The sequence below is a fragment of the Quercus robur genome, chromosome 7 (genome assembly GCF_932294415.1).
Source record: "Quercus robur chromosome 7, dhQueRobu3.1, whole genome shotgun sequence".
Classification (NCBI taxonomy): domain Eukaryota; kingdom Viridiplantae; phylum Streptophyta; class Magnoliopsida; order Fagales; family Fagaceae; genus Quercus; species Quercus robur.
In genome coordinates, this window is record NC_065540.1 from 13,557,050 (window position 1) to 13,576,895 (window position 19,846).

Below are 19,846 nucleotides of genomic sequence, written 5' to 3' on the forward strand. Positions count from 1 at the left end.
AATTTGACCGATTAAAACTATCCAATTAACTACATAAAATATAAACAATTAGTTTCTATCACTTTTAGGGCAAGAGCAGCCTATAGGATGAAAAAAGTATTTTATGCTATGGTCTCATGAGACTTTTCTTTCACAACATTTATAAGTTATATATATGTGTAGATTTTGCATATTGTGAGAGAATAGTCTCATTAGATACCCTCCCTCACATTATAGAATACAAAGTAGTTTTTATATACTTAGATGCCAACTTGAGCTATGGAAGAATAATGGATTTAGACCAGGGAACACATTTGTACACTGATTCGATATTATATGCATTATTTTATACAGCTCACTAGCTCAACCTGAGTTAGAATGCATCTATTGTTTCTGGTTTTTGTTGTATTATATGGTAGCAATTAGGAAGATGCCTTTCCCTTTGCATTGACAACTTCTTGTTCCATTTACATTTCATAAAATTTAGAATTTTCCTCATATAAATTGTAACATTTTATGAAGAGCTAGTTCATTCGCCCTTTATTTTTCAACAGTTTCTTCGAGTCAGGTTTTGAAAAACTTATTTAGAATATTTTTGGGCTATGACACACACCATGCGTTCCACTTTTATTTATCATTTCGTGTAGCTCTGCCTGGGGTAGCACATATCCATTGTATCTTTGTTTCTTTCATTGTCTATATAGTAGCAACTAGGAATGTTTCATTGTCATTGACGTGTATTTGCACAAAACTTAAGTAATGAAGACACTTTTTTTTCTTCGGAGAATCAAGGAATGAAACACTTTTAATTAGTTAATTAGAGGTACAAGTACAACCTTATTTTCCTAGTAGTCTATTTTAAAGACATACTATGATTGCCAAGAAGAAGTCTTGTTGGATATCATCATCATGGCATTAACTTAAACGAAGATAGTCAAAGGAAGTTTAAAACATTATTGCGGTTTTTTTGGTCATCAGTCATATTCATTGTTTTTTGGGACCTTTTTTCACTTGTAAGCAAAAATCCAACAACAACTAGAGATATATCTCATATATATTAATTTATTGGGTTGTTTACTAAATGCATGAATTTTTTTTTTTTTTTTTTGGATTCGTAATTGTCTCACTTAAGAAGATTTTGAAACACAATGGTGCAACAAAATATCAAGAAAAACTGTAAAAGTATTCGCACTTGAAATGATGTTCAGAACTTTCTAATACGTAATATCTCTTCTTCCTTGTGTGTGTGTTTTTTTTAAAAGAGGCTTAAGACTAAATCTAAGAACACAAAATCTAAATGTTGAATAATATGACATTAGAGAAACCAAGCTCTGCTGAGGTGGTATTTATTTTTGACATTAGAGAAACCAAAAGCAAGAATAAAAGCTACATCCATGAACGGACCATAATAGTAGATAACAAAATCTTCATTTTTACAGCAACCTCCCTTGGAAAGTCCTCAATTCTATAGTTTTCTATGTAAGTATTGAAACTATACTCCACCATGAAATAAGTAAATGCTTAAAGAATAACTTCTTTTCTTCTTGCTTTTTTGGTAATAAAAGGATATATATTAAACAAACAACAAATAACTCTATTACAAACACTACTAACTTTATTAAAGGCAAGTAAAAGGAACCAACACAGACGGTGGATTATCAAATATAACAAAATCTAAAATTTAAGTACAACCAAACTTAGCCAACGCAATCACACATTGATTAGGAAATGTCATCAAAAGATTTTTGTAATCAGATAAAGGAAGTTCCCACATAAGATTATTGTAATTGTATGCGGCATTGTTAATCATGCAAACAATGTTCTTAGCATCTAATTCAACAAAGCATAACTTTCATAATTCTTTTAATAATTTTGATTATTTTCCGAGAACCAATTATTTTTTAAATTAAAATTTCCAAGAATCATTGAAAAGTAACATGAGACTGAGTGGTTATTGATGACTGGGCTACTTGCTTTCGGCCCATATAAAGTGAAAACCAAAATACTTTTTGGGCCAAAATAGTAACTTTATTTAAAAAAAAAAACAAAAACAAAAACCAAAGCCACCTAGTGAAGTGTCACACTTCATGCAGTACTTACAAACAGAAAAAGTTAAAGCTCCCAAACAGTTCAGTTCAGTGTCACAGCCACAGCGCCACAGTGACCCAGCAGAAAAATCCGCGTGTCAGTTTCTGGAAGCTGACACAAATATCCACAATGTCACTGCCTGTTGAAGATAACTTTGGCTGCAATCATCATAATCACCCTTGATTGCGATTATGATAAAAAATCAATAATACTCCAAAAAAAAACAAAAACAAAAATTCCCCACTAATAACAAAAGGTAATAAAATATAAACATAGTATAATTAGCAATAATATGGTACGAGAATTTTGGGAGACGGGCTATAGTCGGTAAAAGTAGTCTCATCTAGTTGACCCATTTGGCGGTATCTCTCAAAGGTTTACTTGCTGTTCCGGTTGCTTTCTTAAACTTTTATTTCCTTTCTTCTACTACAGAGTACTCAGTACAGACTTCTACTTCTCTGGCTTTTTCATATTTTCTCGCTTTGATTCTCTGTTTTCCGTTCTGTTCTCTTTAGCTTCGAAGACTCATTGCTCCGTTCCGTTCCAGGTAACGCCGTTTCTTCTCTAGATCTATTTCGTTGGTTTTTTTGGCTTTTTTTTTGCTTTTTTTTGGCTTTTTTTTTTTTGCTAATTGAGGAAAAAGTTAACTAGACGAGAAGATAGAAGAATTTTAATTTTTTTAGTACTCGTTATGTTGTTTAGTATTATTTTCTAACGGAGTTTTTGAAGAAAAGTAACGGCGTGAGTCTATTATATTTTTTTAGTAATCTATTTATTTATTTTTATGGGCCTATAGAAATATTTTGGTCTGCTCTATTTATAGTTATTATTATTTTTTTAGAACTTTTATGATTGAAAGTTTGAAACTTGAAATTCTCTGTGTAGTTATAAATTTCTCATTTTTGGCCGGAAAACTTTTATTATTATTATTATTATTATTATCTAAATAATATAGACCGAAAGAGAAAGCGAAGCAAGATTGAAGCTAATGTAGGAATATATAGTAGCTACTAGCTAAAGCCTAGGTTGTAGTGACTAGTATTACTTTGCTTGTTCTACAAGTTAATGGGCTTGTAATAAGCTTGGGCCTCTTGGGCCATAATTTAATACATTTTAACAACTAGTATTGTTCAAACTCTCTTTACGTGTATATGTATTTTTAGTCTAAGCTTATTATTGAGCTGTTTGTTATTGATCTTTGCAACTATTGGTGTTTCAACTCCCATTTCTTAAGTAAGTGTAAGTTTGACCAAATGCTTGTATCGTTGTTGATCTTTGCATATTTAAAACCATGTGAGCTTTTTTAAAAAAAAAAATTGATTTGTTTGTATATGTCTTTTCAACATTCTGACTATTTGTTTTAAAATTATTATGTGTAAATGTGTGTTTTACATGTTCAATATGTCTTGTGAGGTTAATTTATGTGTCTGTGTGTTGCATTGACTTGCATAGAGCTCAATTTCTTGTGAGCTAAGCTTTTGTTTCTTTGAGGGTAATCAATGTTGTTCAACCATTGCGCCATATTTTATAATGTGGTTAACTATTTCTTGAATTGTTCCGTTTTGAATGAGTGTTTATTTGCACAGAGAAATTGTAAAGATGAAGGGTGCCAAGGGTAAGGGGGCTGCTAGGAACTCAAGGGAAGCATTGAAGCCCGTGGATGACAGGTTGGTTTTGATGTTTTGATTTTAAATAAAATTCTTACATTATATTCGATTGTGTTGGGCTTAACTTGAACTTTGAAAAGATTGTTTCTTGGCATGATCTATTTTTGTGGGTTGTCGGTTTCACGGCCACTGCTATGGTTATAAGTTCTATTGATATCTTATGTTATGTACTCGATGGTGTATACAGCGGTTACAGGAATATTGTAGTGATGTGTCATGTATCTTCAATTTTTCAGAAAGGTTGGGAAGCGGAAGGCAGTGGCGAAGGTTGACAAGAGTAGCAAACGACAGGCCAAGAAGCCAAAAAGTGCCAAGAAAGACCCTAACAAACCAAAACGGCCTCCTAGTGCTTTCTTTGTTTTCCTGTATGTATTTCTTTCTCTGTTGCTTTCTACAATGTATATTGATTGATTTTTTGGAAATGGTGATTATGAAGATCTGTCTGATCCATGTGGGTTAATGTAATAGTGAGGAGTTCAGGAAGGAGTACAAGAAGGAACACCCTGAGGTTAAAGCTGTGTCAGCTGTAAGTTATATACTAGATTTGTCTCCCAAACAACACCCCCCCTCCCCCCCCCCCCCAACAACAACAAAAAAAGCAAGTGATTTTGTTCATTGTATGCTTTAATTGAAGGTTGGGAAAGCTGGAGGAGAGAAGTGGAAATCCATGTCTGATGCTGTAAGTATTCTAATATTTTAATCATACATGATGGTCATATTGAGGGGTTTTCTGCCCTCTGAAACGGTTTGATTTAAAATTCTATTGAATTATGTATGAAAAGCTGTTGTAAAATATAGTATTGCGCGATAAAATTTTTTTTACACCTGACACTGAAATTCTTGGGAAAATCACTATGAACTTTACATAAGCCTAGTGATAAATGACTGTTTTTACCTTCTCAATCCCTTGAAGGAAATGGGTGTTCTTGTGAGCTTAAGAATTGAAGATGTTTGTGAAACAGGTATTGTTTTAGTGAAGGCAAAGCCTTTCAGTGATAGGCACATGGTGATTTTGGTGAATGAGTTCTTTGAGATAGATAATTTTAGCCATAGGAGATGGTTCTTTCAGTGAACCACTTCTGCAATGTTCATTTTTTAATTTTATTCTAGTGAATGAAGCATGTATTATTGACTTAAGCTTTCTTGGCTGGTTTGGAAGGAAAAAGCTCCATATGAAGCCAAGGCTAAGAAAAGGAAGTCTGACTATGAAAAGCTTATGAAGGCCTACAACAAGAAACAGGTGAATATTATCGCATTTATTTCTTATTTTTGGTACATTGCTAGGCTTGTTTACTTGATTGACATTCCTTTATTTGTTTCCTTTGTTTGTGATGATAGGAGAGCACGGCCGAAGATGGTGATGAGGAGTCAGATAAGTCAAAATCCGAAGTGAATGATGAAGATGAGGAAGATGCTGAGGTAGTCATACTTCTATAGTTTCCTTTTTTTGGGGGGGCACATTTTTCATGTATAATGTTTCTTGGTTGGTACATAAAGTAAATTCTTAATTGATATTATTGCCCTCCTTTTCTTTAACTGGTTAAGGAGGGTTAACAATATCAGAGAAGATAGATTGCTTCCTGTTCTGTTATTTAAAATGGTTAAAGTTCTAATTTTAAGTGCTTTGGTCTTTATTGGCCTGCTATATGAGTCAGTTTTGAATTGCTAAACTTATTTAGTTAGGGCTATACACAACCATATTGTGAAGCGAAATTGTGTTTAACATGCTAAACGGAAGGGGAAGCGTGGCCCTAAAAGGAAATAGGGGCTTCTATATGGAAAATAGCTTTAGTAGTTAGGGCTCGTGGAGAAACCAAATTAAAAACGTATGAATTACTTGAATTGCGTACCTTACATGAAAACATTATGGGACCAATGTCATAGTTTAAGCTCCATAGTGGTTGTAATTTACCATTATGCAAAACATATATGAGTCTTTTTTTCACCCAGTAGTGGAGAGTACATAAAATTAAATAATGTTCCTGAGATAATTTTGGTGTGCCTTTTTGATGCCACCATCGACTTATCAATTTAATGGTGAGGTCAAGATGTAAACATTCCATGTCTTGCATCATTAACATTGATACTGGGGTTGTTGCTTTGGTGGTTCATGCCAGTGCTTATATATTGCTATGTTTCTTTGCAGGAGGGACAGCATGAGGATGATGATGATGGGGAGGAAGAGGAGGAGGAGGAGGAGGATGAGGATGAAGATGATGACTGAGATTGGATGCATTTTGACATGGGCTTGATGGTTGATCTAGTGAGAAAGGATTGTGAATCCCTTGTATGTTAATACTCCTAGGTCACATTTAGTGCCCTTTTGAAAAATGAAAAACATGTGTTTTGTGCTGCTGCCAGTATCTTGTTAGTTACTTGTATGGGAAGCTCTAGCTTTCCTCTTTTAGTTAGATATAGTAGTTATAGTTCTCTTTGTATGCGGTGGCTAAAGTATATATAATTATATCTAAATCTTAATTAAAAAAGTTGACACCTTCATAAGTTACAAGTTCATTAGATTTGATGATAATAATAATGTAGAAACTATACGGCAGTAGCGGCCATGGCAGAAGTGGTTAGAAACCTCATGTCAAGTTGCCTTAGATGGGTGTGGTTAACAATTTTTTTTAAGTGTGTTAAATGTTTTGGATTCATCCGCCTTTTGATTAGTGCTCGAGTCATTAGAGGGTTCAATACTTGGAGAATTTTTATTCTAAAATGAAGTTAATGGGTAGGCATAACTATCTACTCTGATTTCATGAAGTATAAACGGTTAGAAAAAGATATATTTAATTATTGAACTTTCAAAAAAGGATTATTTTATTATTTAACTGTTATTTTTTTTAAAATTCTAGGGACATAATTTTTGTATAATAACTTTTGTCATTGTCAAATGGTGGAGGAAAAAATGGTGGGATATAAAAGTGATTATTCATCATAAGCTTTTGACTATTTCAACAAGTTGGGATAAAATCCATGGTAAATAGTACAATCGTAAATTAATCATTTTTACAACTCTTTTTTTTAATAAAAAAAGGCATAAATATTGTAAATTCTAAATTCTACCAAAGGATTGAAAATATAGTATAGTGGATATAATTTGGTATTATTGCATTAGGATCTTCTGGTAACTACCCCAGAATTCTCCAACAAAATTTTATCCATCAATTTTGAAATTATAATCATAGTTGGGAGATTCTATAGAAGAAATATGAGGTTTTGCTTCTGGTGGTATGCGTCGGGTCTGCTAATAGAGTTAAATAAATTATTTCTAAGAATAAATATTTAAATATCAATCACATTGGATAGAATAGAATAGAAGCCAACAAAATTCTTCCAAACAAGTATGAATATGTTGGATCAGCATCAACTTTCGCAACACAGAAAATAATAACAGTTTATCTTGGCATTTGTCTTTGAAGTCATGATCTCTATCTATAAGAACTCATTGGTTATAGGTTGTGTTCTATTCGGTCGAAACTATCTCTCATAGCTTCACCAAGTCGTTGCCAGCATGGTCTCAAAGGGCGAGTTCCTTCACTTACCTTCCCTGAATGATCTCATTCTTTCAGTTCTAGTAAATTAAATTTTGTTAGGAGTATATTATAACATTTAGACAAATTTTGACTATAATTATTTTGATGTCTATTAAACTTATTGATGCTATCAAAAGAAAATTATTTAAATTATTATTGATGTGAGAAGAACATGACTAATTAATTATTTGCAAAACTTAAACCATGATTTGGTAGACCATTCTCAGGATTTTGGCACAAGCAGAATGCTTTTCACAGAAAAAAAAAAAAACAAAATTAAAATTAGAGCCTGTTTAGTAGCAGTGTTTTTAAGTATTGTTGTTCCATTTTCAATGTTATAAAATATATGTTTAAGTGTTATAGAAATACATGTCAGAAGTATTATTATTATTTAAACACTGAAAACTGTTGTTTAAAGCTGCGTTTGGATTATGCTGATTTCAAGCGCGTTTGCGTTTTTCTCCTTTTTTTTATTTTTTTTCACGTGTTTTTTAGACTTGCGGTTACTGTTTATTTACTGTTCAATAAACAGTAACCGCAAAATTTGACTTTTCAACCTTTTTTCAGCCAATTAGTGCACATCGTGTACTGTTTACGGACCCACAAATTTCACTTTTCAGCAACTTTTTCATTAAAAATGGGTCCCACGGTACTATTCACACATTTAAAATTTATTTTGCTACAGTATTTTTCAGTTTTCAGTTTCAGTTTTCAGTTTTCAGCTGTATCCAAACGGACCCTAAATAATAGTGCCAAATAGCCTCTTAATATTTAACTTAAAAAAGAAGAGGATGTTTCGAAGAAGAAAAAAAAAAAAAAAAAATCCTATTTAAGAAGGATATGATTTCCTAGAGATACGTCTAAACTTCAAAGTACTAATAATCACTCAAAACTGACATTGCGTGAGGTCCACCCACCCGACCCACCATACTACTATTCCAGCCATAAATTCCTTCTCCCATTATCCCATCAGTTAATAATCAGCCACGTTATAGTTTATATGTCACGCATCACCATTTAATTCTAGCAGACAAAGTTTGAGCTAAAATGAATGTACCTTATCTATAATCTAGGTTGCACGGACACGCCATTTTTGGCATCGTGTCCGCGTCCGACACGTGTTGGACACCGAAACGGGGACGACGCGCCAGATTTCGGTGTCCGGTGATGTCCCTTTTCTTTTTCTTTTTTTCGCTTCTCCGACATGACTCCAACATGACGCCGACGCGGTTCCGACGCCTCCGACACGCCAACAGTGAAAAAAAAAAATCACAGATTTTGACCGGTGAACTTACCAATGCCATTGATTTTGTGATAACCCTAAAATAATATAGCAAGTTTAGAGTCTCTTAGACTGAAAGTTGAAACCACATCTCAGTTCTTCTCAACCCACCCTCCCTCTGTCGCTGCCGCTGCCCTCTGTCCCTCGTCGGAGTTAGATCGGGCCGATCGACAAGCTCCAACGTCAACGTTGTGCCCTCTGTCCCTTCCGATCTCTCTCTCTCTCGGCGCGGACCGATCTCTTCTCTGTTCTCTCTCTATTTTTTTTTTCTTTCTTTCTTTCCGATATTAACTTGAATGTACTGTTACTTACTTATTATAATGCGTTTTGTTTTTGTTTTGTGTTTTTTTTTTTTTTTTTTTAACTGCTGCTGTGGCCTGTGTGCCCTCTGTCCCTCTTTTTATATATATATATATATATATATATATATTTTTTTTTTTTTTTTTTTAATATTAGTTATAACTTATATATTTGTTTTTGTATGTACTGCTATAGTTTTATTTATTTATTAAAGTTAAATATTAGGTGATTTTACTAAAATGACTACTGAAAGTGCTTGAAGATTTTGTGTATTATTGTAGTACTTTAAGTGTTAGTTTACTTATTTGTAATTCTTACATAATTTAAATTCTAAACATAAATGTATTTTGTCTAAAAATATTAAAAAATATGCCTAAATATAAATTTTAATTAATTATTTAACCGCCGTGTCCCCGCCGTGTCGTGTCCTTATTTTTCAAAAATTGCCATATCTCCGTGTCGTGTCCGTGCAACTTAGTCTATAATATACCTTTTAAGGAAAAAAAAAAATTGACGGTTAAAGAAAGGAAAAAGTTTACTTACAAACTCATCTGGTGGAAAATTCCTTTAACCTATTTCGCAACAATTGCTAAAATCATCTGTGTATTTTTTGTCACATGATTACCTATTTAATGAACCGTATGACTTGTTTATATAGACGGTTTATGAGTAATTGCATAATAGGTCGAAAGAAATTCCTCCAAATGGTTTGAAAGAAAACTTTATCCGTTAAAAAAATAAAAATTTACAGTTTCAAATGAGTAATTCAGGAGACAAGAATTATGTACAATCGAGAAGGAGCTATGTACAAGTTGTCAAGCTTCCAGCCAGCAAATAATCAGTCAACGATGATGAGGGTCATAAGAAACAAATGCAGGATCTGGAACAATGAGTGGCAACTTATCAATGTACATAAAAAGTCTCTTCAAGTTCTCTCTGGAGATTGAAGACAAGTCAACAACCTCCCTGCTACTGATGTAGATCCAAAGATCATCTGTGTCAACTCTGCTGAGACTGTCCCGGCAAAAGGGGCATGACTGAGATCGTATACGCCTAGAGCAACCATGAAACAACAAAACATGATGACCAACTTAGAAGGTATAGTTAGAACATGAAAAGACAGACAAATGCCATATCTAGCACTCAAGGAGAGAGAAAATTATGGATACTCACTAAATGAACCAAGAGTTAAGTCTTTTAGGTTCTGGATGTTTATGGGCAAGAAGAAGAGGCATCTTTCATTTGGGAACCATGTAGTGATAATTTATACCTTACTAGTGGTAGTCTGGTTGCTATGATGATTATAAAAATTAGCAATAGGCACTAAAATCAAGTGGCACTACTTCATTTGGAAGTAAATGATCTTCAATCAACACAAGTATGCAGAGTCCATAGGCATTAAGTTCACAAGCAGCAATGCATGCATTCCGTATATGATATCTGACATACATTTATGCAGAGTCCATAGGCATTAAGTTCACAAGCAGCAATGCATGCATTCCGTATATGATATCTGACATACTTTTGCTAGCATTATGGAGATGAGACATAAAGTCAGGTCCTAGCCATAAAGCAACCTTTTCAAAACTATTCAATGCCAGCAAAAGGGTGAGTTCTAACATAACATAAAAATATATGTTGTTTAGCATTTCGAGGTTTGTGTAAGAAATGAGCCCTGGATTAAAGTCTAGTGAAAACCATATTCTCAGATTGGGTTAGCTGTAAATTTTCAAAATGAACAGGCTTTTGATCTAAATTGCTTATGTAGCCATGGTGGTTCTGATAATCCTATGGAAACATGTGTTTGATTCTGGGTCAGTCTTCCAGGGGAAAAGTGGCATGTAAAGGGCTCATTAAAATACAAACTACTAATTTCTGGGACAAGTCTTTGAAAGGAATAAAATCATCCCAAAGTGCAAAATAAGCAAATTCAATTGTCAAACCAGACAAAACATGGTGCAAATGAGAAACAAGTTTAATGTGAAAGAACTAATGAGCCCAGGAACTATTAAGGATAAAGTAGACTCTTCAACATAAGACCCTGACAATGATACCAAACAATTACCAAGGAAAGTTACAATTAAAGAAGAGGGAAATAGCCAATTTGGTACTAAGGTCTAGCCGTACCAAATTTGGAATTTGTATCCATGGGAGAGAGAGCAAGAGAAGCCTCTCTATTTAGAATTGTTAGTCCACTCAAGAGAAGATGATGATCATAGCTCTTCTCAGTTTCTAAAATGTCTCAATAGTTGGCAAGTGACAGCAAAAAGGCCATGAACCTCAGGCATTCAATTACATTTATTTCCCCCCCCCCCCCCTTTTTCTCTCTCCAGTTAAGAAAGGAAGAGACTTCTCAGGCTTATCCCCATTGCATAAACAAATACATGATCTTTAACATTATAATAGGATAACAGTGAGCAGATGATAGATTGCAGATATAAATTTGTTATAATAAAAGCTATGAATTGTGTAACAATCAGCATACCAATTTCGGTAGCACTTCATGCACATAGAATGACTGCAAATGGGCAATACGACCTTGCTGTTCATCTCCATGCATATACCACATTCTTCTTCCCTCTCTAAATCAATTTCAGAGAGCTTTCCTTTGTCCATCTCATCCTTCCTCTTGTATTTGGCAGCACAAATTTCTCTCTGTTTCCTGTCTTCTATATCAGTGATTCCTCTTTGAAGTTGCAATAGAGAGGGAAATATCACACCTGTTCTTGAAGAGCCAAAACAGTAAAAAAAATGGATTGACAGACAGTTATAACTTCTTCTCAAAGATAATACAAACAGAAAAAGGGGAAAAAAGCATTTTCAAGAACTTCATGGGTAAAAAAAAAAAGAATTTCTTCTGGAACCTAATTACCATAGAATTCTCTTAGACTGGCTTTCCTTTCATGAATATACATGGTAGTCTTCCCATCTCCATACACCTGCGACAAACCTAATACTTTCACACCCTTAAAAAAACCAAAGGTAGCATTTTTCTATAATATAATGCATTAGGTATTCAATAGAAACACTACAGCAATCAAAGAAATAGACTGAAAGCAACAATACCAGTCAAAGGGACTGAAAAAATAATTATAAAAGGCAAAAAAATTAGTTCACCTTGTATATAAGAATTCTAAGCAATCCTAAGGCACCAGCAAGGTTACAATCGGTCCACTGAACAAGAAAGAGAAAAAACTGTGCAGCCGGACAGTAGGACAATCTCATCTGAAGGCAGGCACCATCATATTCCCTTGGATAATCAGAAGCCCTGTATCACAATGTACTTAGCCAATTAAAAACATGGTAACTAATGTAATCTGCAGAATGTACATTCTGTTCCAATGGATGAATCTTGCAGATACAACCCCCCCCCCCCCCCCCCCAACCCCAAACAAAACAAAATTTTTAGTTCTCTTCTAGTCCCAAAATCTCGAGATTGGTTATGGATCTCAATAAACTAATCAGAAATAGAAGATTTACAATATGCAAGAAAAACATTTCAAAGAGCCCCCTAAAAATATTTAAAACTATGCAATGGGCTTAGAAAAGTTAAAATATAGGCTTTAATGAGAATAGGACGAGGGTTTTAAGGTCAGCCCATTTCTTAAAAAGGATTAAAGACTCAGGATCTCAGTATTAAAATTGAAAATGGAGGTGCACATGCTTTGACTGGTTCTCTATTAAAGTGGAAGCAGTCACAGAACCTTTAAAAAAAAAAAGCCTTTTATGGTAATTCCTAATGTTTTTGCATTTCCCTCAAAGACCCACCATACCAACCAAGCATCTTCCAACAAAATCAACAATAAGTTTCTGTACAGTGTAATCCATAAGATTACAAAGCAAAAATCACAACTTTCTTCCACACAACCGCCTGGAGCCGATTGAAATACACAGAACTATTAACAGTAAGTAGGAATGAACCAGAACCTCAATTTTCTTCAATTGGGTCATAAGCATATCACACATATAACATAAATTCTTAAAAAACCCAGACTGGGTTTTGGATAATATTTTAAAATAAACTGTTTTAATATAATTCAGCAGCTAAGAGCATGAAAACAGAGAAACCCAAAAAACAGAGAAATCAGAAATTAATAAATTTAATTAAAAAAAAAAAAAGAAATTGACTATACATGTCAAACAAACATCTTTCACAGCCCTAAAGCAAAAATAAAAATTTCAATGAAACAATTCCTATAATCTAAAACTTAAAAAAAAAAAAAAAAAAATTAAAAAAAAAAAGTGAAATTGAGAGAGAGAGAGAGAGAGAGTTACAGAGTATTGGCAAACTGAATATCAGCTTCCAGGGCCTTAAGAGAATCCTTGAAAGACTTGCGCATGTTGTCCTCTTATTAACTGAACTCATCCAACAGCAAATTACAAACTCTCTCTCCCTCAAAAGAAACCTTAACACACTCCCACTATTCACTCTTACAACCTCAAACCTCTGAACCCAACAAAAACACAAATAACCCAACTCTCTATCTATCTATCTATATCACTCTCTTATTAACACCCAGATAATCTCTCTCTCACTCACACACACACACGCACACGCACACACACACACTCTCTCTCTCTCTCAAAAAAAACAATATTTTTGGGTTCAATTGGATACAGAGCTATACAGTCTATATGTATGTAAGAGAAATACATGTATAGTTTAGGAAGGTTTGAGAAAGAGAGAAAAAATAGGTGGGTCTTGCTTGACTTTCGCTTGGATAACACGTAATGGTGAGTATATATTATAAAAACAACACCATCTCAACTCTTTATTAATGCGAAAGATAGCAGTACATAGAAAAATCAAAAAAAGAGAAAATATGATATGAGGAAGAATGAAGAATGGATGACTTGTTGAAATGACCGAATTGCCCCCCAGTTGTGATTGCCTCGAAAGTCGTCACGTTACCGTTTCCCGATATTTTTGTGACTCCTTTTACCCGCCAGTGACGTTTATCCACCTCACAGCTCAACCGCTAGCAAGTCATAACAACAAAAATTTACTATAATTTGCATTCCATCTTTTATGGATTAAAATCAGATTTTGTTGTTAGATTGTCCTAGATTTATTTATTTATTTTAGGGCTGTAGCTTTATTGTAGGAAAAAATTAGTTGTTTTCATACCTATTTTCTGACTAAGTGTAAAGTATAAATGGTGAAATAGAAAATTAAATCAAATATAGAGAGGTAGAATGAAAATTTTGAAATATAAAATATAAATATAAAAATGAATCAAATATGAAGGCAAAATAAAATGAAAATTTTAAAACGTGAGGGCTAAAATAAAAACAATCCCCAAATTAATGGGCTAAAATTATTTTTAATATTTTTTAATGTTTTAATGGCAAAGTTCTAATGGACAATATTAATAGAAAATATTGACATTATTTTTGTAAGGACTGGGATTGAGCACTTCTGCTACTAGATGAGTGGACTCAAGCCCAACTAGCCCAATACAATAAATTTATAGAAAGTAGGTCTAAGAACTAAGTCTTAACGAGGATTACAACAACTAGACATGGTTATGAATGAATTGAATAACAAGGACATGGACTAAAGTATAAAATTCTGTCATCGGGCATTTCGTCCGAGAAACTTAGTGTTCTTATTATTTATTTAGTGCTAGGTTACAAAGGTTTCCAAGATTATGCAAATTGCTACTGTATTCTCCTTTTTTCTCCTTCCATTTTTCCTAGAGGGTTTTTCACATTATATATCCCCTTCCAATCGATCTTAGCCCTACATTTATTGATCATGTAGGTCAATACTCGAGGGTTTGTCCCATCAACCACCTTCCCAAACTTTTTGTGAGTTGCAGCAACTAAGACCGCATTGTTTAGAGGTCATTTCGTCATTAATGCGGCCAGAACGTTAGTTAAGGGCATTTAATGCGGAGGTGACAGTTTCTCCTTGAACTGTTCCTACACCATGCTCTCATAGCTGTTCTACGGTACTTATCCCTTTTCTTGGGATGCTCTGGGAGGTTATCGTTGATGGCGTGCTGTTCTTCTCTTCTAGGATCTAGGTTGGTCGAGGACAGGATTGTCCTTGGCGATGTTTCTGGGCCATTTGGGCTTTCTTAATTTATCTTCGACATTTCTTCCTCCTTGACGTGGGCCTTGGGCTTAATATAAAGTGGGCTGGGGTTGTCAAATTCTTTGGCCCCACAATTTTAATATTTGAAAGTGTAAATCAAAATTTTTCATAGTTAAAAGGACTAATTTTGAGGTGGTTCATAACTTTTCAATCTATATCTAATTACTAAATAAATTTTTATTATATTCAAGTTTTATTGGCTTCTATGTTAATGATGATGATGCAAATTTTTTTTTGAAATAAAATATTAACGATGGCATGTAACAACGTTTATAATTTGATTTAGAAAATGAAATGACATGAATTTATTTTATATATAATGTAGGGGTGATAGGCTTAGTAGTATATATCTATGTATATGTTGCACCGGGGGCCCAATCCGAGGACATCTGGTAGTCCGAGGACAGGTAAATGTTATTATGGAAGTCGACATTAGTGAATACAGAAAGGGGATTGGTCATGATGATCCAAGAAAGAAGTCCGAGGAGGATTGCTTCCTCAGCTGAGAAAAGTAGAGGTCAGAAGGTGCGGTCTACCATCCAGAAGCAATGTTCTAGGAGATTCTATTGATGAGGATACATATCATGAAAGCCCAGAACAAAGGAAAGTTATGAAATATTTAAGAGAAAATTGCTACCACCGCATTGAATATTTTGTAGCTAACTCTCTAGCCGCATTAATGAGGAAGTGATACCTGAACAGTAATTTTTAGCCTTACAGCTACTCTCAAAGACTTTAAGAAGGTGCTGATGGGATAAAGATTAATACCAGCAATTTAATCTACACGTGAATGGTGAAAATGAAAGGGGGAAGATAGTATAAAGTAGAAAGAAGACCCTGATATAAGGGGATCAAAGAATTATGAGAAAAATACTATAAGAATAAGAATTAGACTTGTAACCAAATTTAAAAGAGATATATACAAGAACAGGCCTGCTCGGATTGAGCCGATGATGATTTTCTTTAAATTAAACTATTTTATCTTTACTTTTTTGTCATCTATGCCAACTATAATTGTTGTCTAACTCATTAGAGCTTAGTTTTCGAACCCATTATCTACAAATTCATTATATTGGACTCTTTAGGCCTAAATCCTTTAACCCTTTGAGCTGAGGGACAAAATCTTGCCCTCACACACACACACATATATATTAAGTAATGTAAAGTTTTCTAATCTAGATAGTAACCCAGAAGCATGGAACAACAATGATAATGAGGTAAATTTATTTAGGTAAGTAAAATAGTCAACTTAGTTTTTGTGCTTAGTAATATAAATAGATCGCTTGGTATTAAAAAAAAAAAAAAGGACATATATGGTAAAATTAAACAATAATTAGAATTTAATATATAGATTCTCATATGATTTTGACTTTAACATATATATATATATATATATATGTATATATATGTATATATTACAATTGTAGGGCCAGGGAGCTTATAATCCGGCCCACGCTCTATCCGGGCTCAGGGCCCGTGCCAAGGAGGTAGTGTGCCGAGGACGAGTGATCAAAGGCCGAGGGGTTAAGGGGAACAGCTGAGGACGACCCTATCCTCGACACTCCAAGACTTTGATGAGAAGAGCAACGTCTTAGTGAAGGCTATCCCCAAATAGTCCCCTGAAGGGGATGTGAGTGGAATAGGGTCCACGTGGAGGTACGGTGCAAAATAGGGTAAAGGAAAATACGTCCCCTCTGTATTAAATGCACCGGCCAAACGTCCTGATCATGTTAATGAGAAAAGACGCTTGGACGGTGTAACTTCGACCCTCACAACTAATAGAAAGTAAGAGGGGACAGCTAATAGGACAGGTACAGAAGTAAGCACCTGTCTGACCAACAAGTGGAGGGTTAGGATCAACCAAGAAGGACTATATAATGTAAAAGTTAGTGCACAAAAGAGGGGGCTGGGAAAAATGGCCAAAAACCAGAGCCTCCCAGCCCGCTTCCAGGAGAAAGACTCCTAAGGCGAAAACGACTTAATTATGTATGAACACCACGAGAAACCCGCCGTCTGGTGACTGAGGCCTAGTCTTTCAAACCCACGCTCTACAAATGATATTATTTGGGTCTTTTTACGTGCGAACCCAACACTGTTACGGTTCGTTACGAATCGTGTCCTTACAACAATAATTTTAAAAAGATATTTGGAATATATAGATTCCAAAAGTTTAAATTTCAAATAATAAAATCAGAATAGTCATTAGAAAAAGATATTTTTATTGTGAAGGTTTTTTTTTTTTTTTTTTTCAAACAAGAATGAAAGATATTATGTTATTATTGTGATTTAAAAAAAAAATTCATAGAAATATATGTACATATTTCTTTTGAGATTGACTATATGCAGGGGTGGAGGTATGTACAAGGGTGGGGGGCCATGCCCCCCATTTTGAATTTTTTTTTATTATATATAATTATTTTAATGTTTTTAAAATTTAGTTTACAAAAATAAGAGTTGCCCTCTAAATATTTGAATTAGTCCAATGATGTTCTAAAAAAAAATTGGTTTAATAGTTATAGAGATATAACTTTATTTTTTACAATTCTATTTTTTATTGTAAAATGTGTTCTTATATCTGTTAAATATTTGATAAAATTTGGCATCAAACATATTTGAATCTATTTTTTTCAACCCGTTATGTAGCGATTAACAAGTTATTGACTCATTAAAAAAATCTTGTCACTAAAATTACACATAAAATGTGTCTTTAGTTGCCACATAATGGGTTAAAGCAAGATAGTTTCTAATATGTTTGGAGCCTAACTTATTCCTCAAAGTTTGGATCATTTATGTTTTTGAGAATTTCATTTGTTGAATTGAAAGATTTTTTACTTACTTTAGTATAAAATTTGATAATTTGTATTTAAAATGAAATTTTTTAAGAATTCCACAATGAAAATGAAAAAATTGAATTTTATTTTATAAAAAATCATCATCAAACATAATTTTAATTCAAAATACTAAGCATTTTTTTTTTAGGTGTGTGTATATATATAACTTATCAAATAAAAAAGTGTGTGTATATATAATAAAAAAATCGCAACTTAGTCTTTGAAACAAAAATTCCTGGCTCTACCTGGCTACATGAGTATATTCTTATTGTGAAGTTATGGTTAAACTGAACGTGTCACTTCCTTCTTTATGATTTATGCGTTCTACGTACCTCATTGGGTGATGATAAGGGAGAAAAACTGATACATCAAAGAGTTATTGTAGTTTGCATTATTGTAGGGGATAGAACAATGCTAGTTGGAGATGGTGGTGGCAGCATCTGCCGACACGTGGACAGCATGCGCAACCGTTACTGTGTGGAGCCCACAGTAGGTGGTTTAGTTTAAGCGGGACGTGTCGTGATTGGTAAAATGCATGGGCCCCATTTGGGCCTCAGCTGTACTCTATTTATATTGCCTAAAAAATGAAGTAGATAATGTTTCTTCTGTAAATAGGAAAAAAAAAAAAAGAAAAAAAAAGGAAAAAAGAAAAGGTTAGCTTATGAATATGTTGCCCCTTTGATTAGATTAAAGATCAAATTTGTCAATTAGTATTAGCTCTTAGCTTGATTTATAATAATGAATGTACGATAATGACAATGCTTTTGCTTATGGATAACCATATCCCACTCAAACAAGCATTATTAAACATCTTATCCAATGATTCTACTATATTCTTTTTACAATTTTGCCTTTTTCTCCCTTCCCCACTATACATAGTGCATGGCTGCTATACCAACTCCCAAGACACATCCAAATTCAAATTTTGTGGATTATTGCAGTCTAAAAATGCCCTTCATTTTATTTTTGTGGGGTCTGAGTTGTTTGTGTGTATATATATGAATTGGAAGTACCTCAAAACCAAAACACCAAAACACGAGCCTTGGACATTTTTGTCAGCCCAAAAAATAGAATCCCAACTTTCCCTAAAAATAAATGTCCTCTGTTCATTTACTGTGAAGAGGTAAATGCTATCTGGTCATCTCCCATTGAATCATTGCACTGAATCATAGCAAGAAATTTATTTATTATATTATTAATGTGTTAATCACGTTTCATTGTTAATGATTTCGTAGGGTTTTTCTAAAATTAGTAATGGGTTTTGTAGCCAAATTGGTACCTCCTCATGGAATCTAAGCACTAGCATTGAGGGGTGTAAAACCCCCTAAGTTGTTATTTTATAACTCAAACCATTAAAAAAGCATACCACAATCAAGTCGCTAGATGCAAAAAATTATACCCACCAGCTACAACATATATACAACCTTACTATTCATAGGTTGTAAAGAAAAAATTAATTCTTTAATCTTGTGGTTGTGTGTAAAGAGAAAGAGAATGGGAAGAAAGAGAGAGAGAGAGAGAGAGAGAGAGAGAGAAGTACTTTTTATTATTTTATTAGATAGTTTATATTATTTTATTAAGTTGTATGTAAAAATAAAATTGAAATGTATGGTGAATCACAAAATAGGTTAATAAAATAAGATAAAATAATGTTTGAAAATGTAAAAAAAGTTTTTTTTAATCCCCAGATGTTAGTGTGAAAAAGGGTTTAAACTGCGGAATATGTTGTAATTATCTTTAAAAAAAAAATTTAGTAAAACCTTTAGCATTTTACCGAACGGTCCAAACTTTTGATAAAAATCAACTCTGATCCTTATTCATCATGAGATTGGAGACTTGACAAAACTACTATTATTGGCAGGTCACTCAACCACGCCAAGAACGTAAAAATTTTTAATTTCTTTCGGTGTGCCGAAAATATAGAAAACTCTTGTTGGATCTTGGACTTTATAGCCGGCAAGATTTACCTTCTTACCATAATTCAGAGGCTTATGATAAACTTTCGGCTACTAATAATAATATATAAGATGTTAATAAATATCAGCTGCGGTCCAATCTAGCAA

The 19,846-nt window shown here is 33.6% G+C and overlaps 2 protein-coding genes across 2 annotated transcripts; one reads left to right on the plus strand and one right to left on the minus strand.

Annotated features, from left to right (window-relative positions):
• The first annotated feature begins 2,450 nt into the window (after nt 1-2,450).
• LOC126692354 (high mobility group B protein 1) lies at nt 2,451-6,172 on the plus strand. Its single transcript, XM_050387939.1, has 8 exons — nt 2,451-2,614; nt 3,654-3,734; nt 3,971-4,099; nt 4,203-4,260; nt 4,369-4,413; nt 4,894-4,974; nt 5,073-5,153; nt 5,881-6,172. Exons 2-8 carry the CDS (start codon nt 3,667-3,669, stop codon nt 5,956-5,958), a joined length of 540 nt encoding a protein of 179 aa, XP_050243896.1. The 5' UTR covers nt 2,451-2,614; nt 3,654-3,666; the 3' UTR covers nt 5,959-6,172.
• Nucleotides 6,173-9,557: 3,385 nt separating this feature from the next.
• Nucleotides 9,558-13,621, minus strand: LOC126692356 (E3 ubiquitin-protein ligase AIRP2). Its single transcript, XM_050387940.1, has 5 exons — nt 13,128-13,621; nt 11,970-12,120; nt 11,725-11,791; nt 11,338-11,572; nt 9,558-9,905 (listed from the first exon to the last, which is right to left on the minus strand). The coding sequence occupies exons 1-5, from the start codon at nt 13,190-13,192 to the stop codon at nt 9,695-9,697; spliced, it is 729 nt and encodes a 242-aa protein (XP_050243897.1). The 5' UTR covers nt 13,193-13,621; the 3' UTR covers nt 9,558-9,694.
• Between the last annotated feature and the right edge of the window lie 6,225 nt (nt 13,622-19,846).